Source organism: Neltuma alba, unplaced genomic scaffold (genome assembly GCF_004799145.2).
Source record: "Neltuma alba isolate B1F8T4 unplaced genomic scaffold, ASM479914v2 tig00011283_pilon, whole genome shotgun sequence".
Classification (NCBI taxonomy): domain Eukaryota; kingdom Viridiplantae; phylum Streptophyta; class Magnoliopsida; order Fabales; family Fabaceae; genus Neltuma; species Neltuma alba.
In genome coordinates this window covers 292,072-303,097 of record NW_021635992.1, presented here as the reverse complement: position 1 = coordinate 303,097, position 11,026 = coordinate 292,072, and the positions used below count along the sequence as shown (strand labels likewise).

General features: G+C 30.8%; 1 protein-coding gene across 1 annotated transcript; it reads left to right on the top strand.

Annotated features, from left to right (window-relative positions):
* The first annotated feature begins 2,181 nt into the window (after positions 1 to 2,181).
* Positions 2,182 to 2,741, top strand: LOC114711230 (uncharacterized). Its single transcript, XM_028895599.1, has one exon. It carries the CDS (start codon positions 2,207 to 2,209, stop codon positions 2,408 to 2,410), a length of 204 nt encoding a protein of 67 aa, XP_028751432.1. The 5' UTR covers positions 2,182 to 2,206; the 3' UTR covers positions 2,411 to 2,741.
* The last annotated feature ends 8,285 nt before the right edge of the window (positions 2,742 to 11,026 follow it).

Genomic DNA, 11,026 nt, shown 5'->3' with positions numbered 1-11,026 from the left:
AAAAAAAATTCGGTTATAACCGAATAACCGAAATAAAATATATATATTTATATTTAATAAATATATTTATATAATGTGGGTATATGTGAACTTTTTAAATATATTATATTCAACAAATATGAAATATTTATTAATTAATAAATTTATTATTATTTTAATTAAAATTATATTTATATATTCGGTTAATCGGTTAACCGAACCGAAATTTTCGGTTAATTCGGTTCGGTTAGTTCGGTTATTCGGTTTCGGTTCGGTGTTTAAAATTTACTCTATTCGGTTAATTCGGTTATCACCGATAACGAACCGAAAAACCGAATGCTCACCCCTAATAACAGTCGGGAAATCCCGACACACAACACAACTCTCGAAAATTGAAATACAATATTAAAAAAAAAAATTTCACTTAATCTTAAAGTGTTTTTTCAACCTTCCAGACCTTTAAATATTCAATTAAAGATTTATTTAAAAATATTTTTATTAATGAAAATAATTATTATATTGAAATTATTTAATCCAAAAATTACAAAAGTCAAGTATTTACTTTATGATTCTATTTGCATCTGAAATAAGTCACTCTTTTTTTTTTTTCCTGCTAACAGGATTGCTCCCATAAAATTCTCAGAGGACTTGACACGCATTTTTCGGAAGAGAATGCTCTCTTCTACTCTTTTCCTCCTTTACGCGGCTTCTATCCTCTTCTTTACTTTGAATTAAGGATTTAATGATTCGGATTTAATGCTTTTAAAAATAAATATTATTATAATTATAATTAAAAATATATAAGTAAATTTAAATGGTTAAAATTTAATCTCAAAAGTTCACCAGTAAAAAAATGTTAAATATAATTTATATTTATAATATAAATAAATAAAACTCTGATAATGATATACAAAATAAACTAGCTTGCGAGGTCCATGTTTTATAGAGTTTGGAGTGAGTTATATTATTTACTCATAATAAATTAGGACTCATTTGAAAAGACTTACATAATATCAAATAAATACTATCTCCGGATCCTATTTGACTTTTATTTTGGTTCTAAATATAAGACCCCAATCCATTTTGTCTTTCATATTTATACATTTTTTTCCAAAGCAGTCATTCTAACAATGATAGTTCTAATCAATACACTTGATTAGTAAGGATATTTTAAGAAAAACAACACCTATTTAAGACAAATAACTAACTCAACTTACATATTTAATCTCTTCAAATTAGTCAACTGACTCTTATAATTAGAACTGAAAGCAGTATATGAGAAGAATTTGATTTCTATTCACGTGTGTGTTTATAAAGCTTCCGTACCATTATTTAAAATCTAATTTTTTCGCGGTTTTGAGCAACAGAGCCTATAACCTCTCGGGTAAAAGATAGGGTGAGGGTCATTAAACCAGGAAATTCTTAGCTGTCAGATCAACTTGTGCCTAGAAAAGAAGAGGTCAGCTTGAGGCCGAAAAACGCATGTCGTCTAGGTGCCTACTCGGATGCCATGCGTGGAGGCGCCGCTCACGAATCCGGATCCGATATAGCCCCTTTCAAATTACCCCAGAAAAAAACCCCCCCCCCTCCAAAAAAAGTTGAGTTATTTTTTTTTCATCCATCTGTTAGAATTTTTAATCAATGACATAGTAGTATTACACACAGTTAATTGTATATCCAAAAAATTTAACTTTAATCCATATTTAATACAAAAATGTCCACAAGCATAGAACGTGAGAAATAATAGTACTACGCGTGAATGCAATGGATTAACATATGACATAGTCATGTAAAAAATAAAGAGAATTATAATCAAATTTTTAGAAAAAAAATAATTATTAAAAAATTTTAATGACAACTTAAACAGTTTGTAACGACAAGTTATGAAATGAAGAATAATAATCTTTAAGATTTGTTTTATAATTTTTTAAGATTTTATTGTAATTCTTCTTAAAAAATAAGATGTATATTTTTGTCAAAAATATATATAAACTAATATTTTCTCGCTTTCTTTGGTTTTGTGGGGGGTTTCTTTATATTTTAATAGTTTTTTTTTTAAATTCTGATTAAATACTGCAGATGATTTGGATGAGGGAATATTCGAAGAAACGAAGACGGAGTGAGCCAACAACCAAACCGGCCTCTATATAAATAAGCTCGGCATGCGATCCTTGCCTCTTCAAAGCCTTCCCTACCCCCACCTCCACCCACAACTTGCAGGCGAGAAATGTGGTTCGTCTTCTTCTACGACGAAGAACAGAAAGAGCTCGGACGCCAAAAGGCACCTGGCGCTTGCCCTTACTGCTCCGGCAAGGTCGAAGCCGTCGACGTCGAGATTCAGTGGCGCCTCTGTTTCCTGCCTATGTGCTTCAAGATCAAACGCAAGTATTTCTGCACTCTCTGTTCCAAACGCTTAGAACTCTTTTATTAGCCGCCGGCGAATCTTAGCTGATCTGCGATTTTCTGAAAGCTTCTAGAACCTCAACCGCAACGAGATCCGCTTCTTGATGTGTATATGAGTAGGGATTCCCAAGTTATAAATGAATATGCCCTTTTTCTTTCTTTCTTGCTTGCTAATTTTGACCGGGGATTTTGATCGCCGTTGAGATTGTTTGTCTTTAATGTTACTCATCGATTGACTGGAGATGCGGGAGCTTTCGATTTTTCTCTCTCTGTTTTCTTCCCCTGCTTAAATCCTCTTGTCTCTTGTAATTAGGCTCAAGTTTTGTTGATATAAAGACAAAAACACCTTCGTCTCCATCCTCTGTTCCTCCGTTCCTCTGCGCAAACGCCTTCGACTGAAAATGAAGCTTCGTCTCTGAAACAAGAATTCAGCATCAATCTAAGAAACGGAACAGCGATGAACATCCGGATGATTATTATTCATTCACGGCTTGTGACCAAATACTAATTATTGTTTAATTCTAGATATATATAATCCCAGATGAGTGTAAAAATTGAGTAAAACGTACTAAAAAAATAGCAGCAGATCTAAAATTCAAATTTACGACATCACTTGCGTCATTCGGCTTCAATCATTCACCAATCACCAGCTCGGGCCAGGCTCGGTTAAGTTTGTTTCTTCATTTATTTCCTTCCGTTTTTTTTTTTAATTTATTTTTTTCACGGGTTTTCTTACATATGAAAGGTCAAGGCTAACAGGCGACCTGAGAATTGGATCCCTCCAAGTCCCTATCTCATCACAGAGATCATCAGATTAAAATTTAACAATCTAAATTTTATAAAATCAAGCAGTATTAAATTTATTACACGTAACTAAACTAATTTTTTTAATTTTTTATATTAGATACTGAAAATAGTAACAACAATGTCACCATTAGGCATTGATTCTAATAAAAAGGACCTTAGTCGGTTAAGTAATAAGTATGATGTTTCAAGTTTGAATCTGTCTAAATGCAGACAACACCATTAAGAGAATTGCCTCAAATTTGAGTTTAATAATACTCAGATCTAACTCAATCAGGTAGGGGGGGGGGGGAATCATTTGCAGGAGAATGCCCATCAAATAAAAAATAAGAGATGAATAAGAAACCTAAATTCAATGGGACCCCCCAAATCATCGTTCACATTTTTAAATTCTATGATTATTTTCTCCCCCCCCCCCCCCCTTTTCTTTTCTTGCTGTCCAATACTGATTTTACTTTCTTTCAACTGCTTTGTTAACCATAATGCAGACCTTAAAAATAAAGAATCGGAGTCCCTTGATTAGTGGTGTGGAGAAAAGAGCGTTTACTATCGCGTGATGCCCATCAATCAATTCCCAAATTCCCATCATGTCCCTCACTCCCTTGTGAATTACCACCAATCAGTAAGTAGCAGTAGTAAACTTCAAGTAAGTTGAAATTTGGTGATGATCAGTTTTTGGATCCAAAAGTTGTGGATCACAATTCACAAACCCATGAATTCTAGAAATTTGCCTGCTTTTATTATTATCACATAGGAGTACAATGGGTAATGGTAATTGCATCAAGTCAAATAAAAGATACTACTCACGATTCTTAATATAAGAAGTAGTTGATTAATTTAAGTATATTAAAAAAATTAGTTAAGTTAGTTATTTGTAATAAATAAATATTGTCTTTATTAAAATAACCTTACTAATCAAGTATATTTGCTAGAACTTCTATTGTTATAAGGACTATTTTAAAAAAAATATGAAAAACAAAGTGTATTGAGAGCTTATATTAAGATTAAAATAAAAAGTCAAATAAATTGTTATATTAAGAACTAGAGTGGATGCTCCCGAAACCTCAACCTCGTCCGGGTGGAGTGGCTCCCGGATTGATAAATGGTTTTATCAGAAGGTGTCATCAGCGGCCCAAAACGAGCAGCAGCAAGGGGAGGGTGCTCTCTTTCGGCCAACCCCGCCCGTAGACCCTCCCCAACCACCCCTGGTCGGGGAGCAGCCGCAAGGAGGGGAGGCTCCCAATCTCCCCATGGGGGTCATGGGGCCGGCGGAAGTATTATTATCTGAAGAAGATTGAGCATTTAAGTTTATGAAAATAAATACTAACAGCAATAACTAACAAAGAATTTTTTAATTAAAAAAAATTAATTAGTTTTATTAGTTTAGACAAAGTGGCTATGACAGCCAAAGGCAGAAGAGCACAGCAAACAGTTATATAGTTGCATGATAAGGGTTTGTATAATTCCAGACAGCCCATTTTAGTACAAATGATCTCTAACTAAACAAAAGGGAGAACATGGGACAGATAATAATATGAGGGAACACCTTAGCTCGTAAAAAACGAAAACAAAGTTTTACAGGGCTCACAAACTTATTTTTCTGGTTCGCCAAAATAAAAGTGGCAAATTTAGGACTATGTTTTTCTGATGGGGCCACATTTCATGACTGACATTTGCATATTTGCACACGCATGTAATGGGAAAGAAGAGGAAAGTAGAGAATGGTGTGTAGAAAGTCACATTCACTCATTGCCAAATGCACTTCAACTACTTATGGTACTTGATAAAATGGAAAAGGTGCAGTCAGCACTGGAATCTTTTTTTTTTTTTTCCTTTCCATGTGTAGATACACATTCTGATTTTATTTCTATTCACCTTTTTCTATCTATTTAAAATTATTTTTTTCTTTTATTCACCTTAACAGTTAAAATTAATAATTTTAGTTTTTTTAATCAAATTATAAACAACTTTCATGCAAAATAATCAAATTAAATTACATAAAAAAAACTAAAAAATGGGTACCAAATTTAATAAATCACATGTAAAATTGCACACTAAAAAGATTAGAATACTTGGTACACTTGAGAAATATTATTAGGATGCTGATTGCATTTTTCGCCTTGATAAAATTGCACATAATCTCTGTAATCTATACCATCATCAAAGTAAGGGGGTGTTTGGCTTTTTTTCAAACCATGGTTTGGGAAAAAATTTGCCAAACACCTCGTTTTTTTTTTTAAAACCATGGTTTTGAGCTTGCAAACCTTGGTTTCGCTGAAGCATCACGCGGGGAGCTTCTGAGGAGTGATAAATAATAATATTTTTTATTGGAGAGTGACTTTCGTCGAGGCTGGCTGGCAGCCTAATAAATAATACTTTTGTGCAAAAAATTATGGGATTTTATGTTTAAAATCTTTAATAAATAATAATATTTTTTATTGGCAAAATAAAGTATTTTTCTAAAAACATATGTAATTATTTTATATATATACACATTAATTATTTATTATTTATATTATTTATGTCTTATTTATTATGTTGTCAAAATATATATTATTAACAAATTTATTACTTCAAATAAACATATATTATGAAATATATGTTATATGTAATTATCATTTAAATCTATGTCCTTTTTAGTAATTTCAAGATATAAAAAAGTATTTCTGACAATAACTATCCAAACACTCCCACTTTATCAGAATTACTTTTTCAAAAAATCTATTCTTTAAAATCTATTTTCTCAAAATCTATTTTTCAAAAACTATTCTTTAAACCATGATTTGAGGTTATCCAAACACCTCTAAGTCAATCATTTTAAATTGAGTATGGATAGATAGACTTGAGCCTTGGATGTTGACCAGTTTGAAATCAAAGGTCATATGTTTTGAAATAAGAGAGGTGAGAATTCAATTGATCCCCTCACCGGCTGACAGGTGGCCTGCGCGAGCTAAATTTATGGTGCAGCATTTAATATCTTTGGTCCTTTCTTTCTGTGATTGATCGTGAAGTTAAAAAATGTATTTTTATTTTCTTCTTAATTGATGCCCAAGGGATTCTGACTACGTGGAGGCCAATGCGACGTCGAGCTTCTTGTTTGTGGTTTAACCTGGATGCTTTTGGTTTTTTTCATAAGAAATCAACTTGTGATTTTAATATTAAAAGATTGATTGATTTAGTTAGAAATTTTAAATATGTTTGCAAATATTGTTTCAATAGTATCTTTAAAAAATTACATGAGCAACATGAAAAAAAAATGCTTTCTCTCAATTTCAATTTGGTTGTAATGACCTAAAAACGATATCTGCATAACAATGTTCCTAAAAAAAAAAGGAGTGATGACATGGTGATAAATTAAATAAAAATTATTTTTTTACCAGCAAACAAAAACTATTCCATCTTATTAAAAAGGCATTTCTAATATATTTCTCATAACACAAAATAATAACTTAAATGTAATAGCAGTAAAATTTTCCTCAGCAAAATGAACACAAAAACAAGAAAAAAAGGGTACTCCCTCTTGTCCATAATAGAAAACATTTATTAGAAGAAAATTATAATCTAAAATATAAGAGGTTATCAAAATCATTAATATAATTTTTTCACTTTTGTTCCTATTAAATATAGGAGGGAGAGGAGAGATATGTCAAATCATAAAAGTGTAATATTAAAGATAATTTTATCATTTTTTGGGGATAAAATAAAAATTTTCTTTATCATTTTAGAACATTTTTTTTATGACTAAGGGGTGCTTGGTAGTTGAGACAAGACTTATTTTACATGCTTATTTTATATATTGTAAAATCACTTTTAAAACCATGATTTAATTTCTATCTAAACATCACTTAAATTTTTATTTTTTGGTATGTGAAAAAAGTTAATCAGCTTTGGAGCATATGCTCATGTGATGGACTAGACTGCCCTCTAAGGGTGTATTTGTATTAGTAACGGTAGAAGTAACTTTTTTTAATATGACTATTATAAAAGTCATATTGGGTAAAAGTTAAACGGTATAATGTGATTTATATTTGGATTGACTTTTTAAAAGAAATAGTTTGAGAAACTAAGTTGTTTGAATGATTAATAAAAAAATCAGTTTAAATGTAAAATGACTAAAAAGAATGTAAATTTTATTGGGTAATACATATTTAATATTAAATATATATAATGTGACGATTGTAAAAGAAATATTGAAAATAAAATTGTTAGAAATAAATAAATAAATAAATATTAAAATATTTAATTAAAAATATTTAATGGATAAATTTATATATAAATTAGAAATCATACAAATATATTATTTTTAGAAAATGATTTCATTACTCAACAAAAAAAAATTTATTAATATTAAAAATGAATTCAAGGGGTTGGATTAAAGTAATAGTAAAGTAGTAATAGACAAAGCATTATTTTTTCTCCTCCATTCACCTCGTGGACCCCACTTTTCTAAACCAATGGCGGAGAAGCTAAAAACAAGAAAATGAAGGTTTTTTTTTTTTGGGGGGGGGGGACTAGAGCATAAGCCTACTTAGTACATACCAAATCCGTTTGGGTTTCCATGACTTGCTACAGTGAAACTCACGGTCCTAGTGGTAATATTGAATGTTAATTTTAACCAATAAAGCATTACTCACGTGTACAATGTATGTTCGTGTTGTACTGGGTTTCTTCTTGTGGTGGGGCCGGGCGGAAGCTGTTGTCCGGTTTTTCGTGTTTGGCTTTCTTCTTCGCTGGAGTACTCGTAGTTAGATTTTTGAGGCTTTGATGAAGGCTTCCGCGTTCACACCGCGTGCTTGTCCTTCTCATTTCATTCCGATTCCGAAGGGATCTCTGACACACCCACATTATTCACTTAACCCGACCCAAGCACGTGCACTTCAAACAATTCTAGTTGTATACTGCTTCCTATTTTTGAGTAATCCTCGTCCAATTCTAACTATAACATTCATTTTGTAATACAAATTATATTATAAAATAGATTTTATGTTTAGGATTAGAAGAGTAGATTGAAAAAATTATTTTAAAATATTTATATTTATTATTTTAAAATTAGTTTACCTCTTTTATAAATTAACATATAATTTAATAATACATATAAATATTTTTAAAAATCATATGATATATGTTATGATTAAATACTTTAATAACTTTGTTAATCTCTTCAAATTATTTTATTAAATCTTATATTAATACTCAGAAATAGCCTTACACATAAAAATAGGGGGATCGTTAATGGGAACATCTCATGAAAATAATACTGAAATACTAAATTTTAAATTAGGTTCAATAACAACACTTTAATAAGTTTTGATAATACTAGACTAACAAATAATAATACTTTTTAAGAGAAATACCTTGTCTGAGATTCAGTAATTTTAAATTTATTTTTGTGTGATTCTCCAGTGAAACATTCTCATGTTAAAATTATTATCACCAAAAGATACGTAAAGACCCAATTCTTTGGAGGGGTGTGACTCTTTTTTTTTAATAAAAAAAACTGTGTGCATCATAATCTTTGACCATATATAAATGTAGAGAATTTTAATTGTGTTTAAATTTTATTTATTAAAATCATTTATGAATGTAATATTACCAAAGTGTAAATTTAATAAAGTTATTTATATTTTAATAGTTATAATTAATCGTTAATATTAAATGAAATTGATTAAATAACATGGATATTTAAATATTATTTTCCTTTAGTAGTAATTATTATTAAAAATCAAGAGGATAAACAAATGATAATTTACGTGAAGTACAACTTTTGAATAAAAATATTACGTATCAGATAAAAAATAAATGAAAATAAAAGGAATGGGAGAGTTAAGAAGCACAAATTTTGTTGCTTGGACTTGATCGGGATTTTTTAAACATAAAAGCAGCTCCTTGTCACCATGCTAAAAGTGCGACATGGGGTTGAAATTACGATCAATTAGTATGATCTCCTCTGGCTAAACCAAACAAGTCCTTCCACATTTGGGTGAATCGTTTGGATATACCTCTCCGGTTTTTAATATAAGATCTAATTATTGAGTTAGTTTTGGTCCTAAATATAATACCCATTTTTCATATTTATCAATTTTCTTTAAATTATCCTTATGGATACTCTCTCAACCATAATCAAGTAGAAGAGGAAGATGATGTATTAAAAAAGATGATTATGGTATTTTAGGAAAAACGTGTCACATTTCTTATAATTAACTAACTTACTTAACTTCCTTAATCTAATCAAATTAGTTAAATGAGTCTTATATTAAGGATCAGATGAGCGCTTATTTAAGTATTTATAAGTATATTTTACATAAGTTAAAATAAAAATTTTTTCACATATTTAACTCATATTTTGTAAACGAGGATTTAAAAGTTGCCCATAATTTATTTCAAATAAACTCTTATTACGCTTTCATTTAATAAAAAATACAATGTAAAAAGCCTGCTTTGAGATGCAAAAAGTTGTTGGGACTTGGGAGTGAGGCAGTTAGGGGGGTCTGAGGTGGCATCGTGTAGCCACTTATTTGAGATTAGCAATTAGTACACATCCCTATTCCCTCATCTTTTGCTCATCGTTTGCCCGCAAAAGGCCCTCTCCCCAAACTATTGATAATGATAGATAATAGATAATCACACTTGTCCATATTTATCATAATTTTGCTGCTTAATCTTCTTCTTTCACACTCGCCAGAACCAGATGTGTTACTGCCGCTGATTAATTCTTCCTTTAGATTTCAAGATATAAAGTGGTATTTATTTATTTTTTTGGGTGAAAAATGTTTATCTTTTTTATTTATATATATACACACATAAAAATATATCAGGCGGGTTTGAACGATTAACTTATATTCACGTCTTACCTAATTAACTAATTGGATAACGTTCGGAACTTTCAAATTGATGTGCTGCCAAGTGTGAATTGATTATAGGATGTTTTTTTCCTTGGCAAGAAATATTTTTCTTTTAAATTTTAACTAAAAAAATGAGAGAGAATTTTCAAGACCCAAAAAAGCTGGAGGTGAAGATAAAAAATTAATTTTGGATTTCTTAATTAAAAAATTTCAATAAATTATATTATCCACAAGGGATAAATAATTGCAGGACCACTTCATGAAAACTGAGAAGAGAGAGCAACGAGAAAAACGCTGTGCCTGCTGTGCAGCACCGCCATGCAGTCCAGTACCAAGCGAAAACGACAATGAGTTTAGGGGAAACCGCCAGGCTTTTTTTTTTTGGGGTTGTCCACCTAGTTTATCGGAGTTTTGTTCCGATTACATTGGATCCGATTCGCATCGTGCACCTGGCTGTAGTGGGTGAGTCTTCCAATGAGGATTTCTGCATATACTGAGACTCGAACTCGAGACCTCACTTTAGTGGTACCAAAGCCGCTTACCACTTGGACTAACTCTGTTGATCCGCCAGGCTTTCTGTTGATGGGCATTCATCTACAAAGAAGGACCCGCATTTAATTACAACAAAATGGGAAGTATTAAAATGCCCCTATAATAACTTTTCTTTTTTTAAAATTCATGGTAGCATAAAAAAGGCATTTTATATTAATTATGTTAAGTTTTTCAATAACACATGATCATTTATATTCAGATAACTTAAAAATTAAAATAATAAATATAAGAAAAGACTATGGAGGGATATAATCCATTTTCTTAATATTATCATGATCATGATGGATGTTATCCAATACTACCATTTTGATAAATTTTAATGTAGAATTTCTGGGGTGTTTGGTTATTTAAATTGCAAGGTATGGCGCAGGGCATGGGCGTCAGCTGAACAGTGAAGCACATGGGTCTGTTAGAGGGTAGGTAATTAGGTGGAATATCCGCACTGT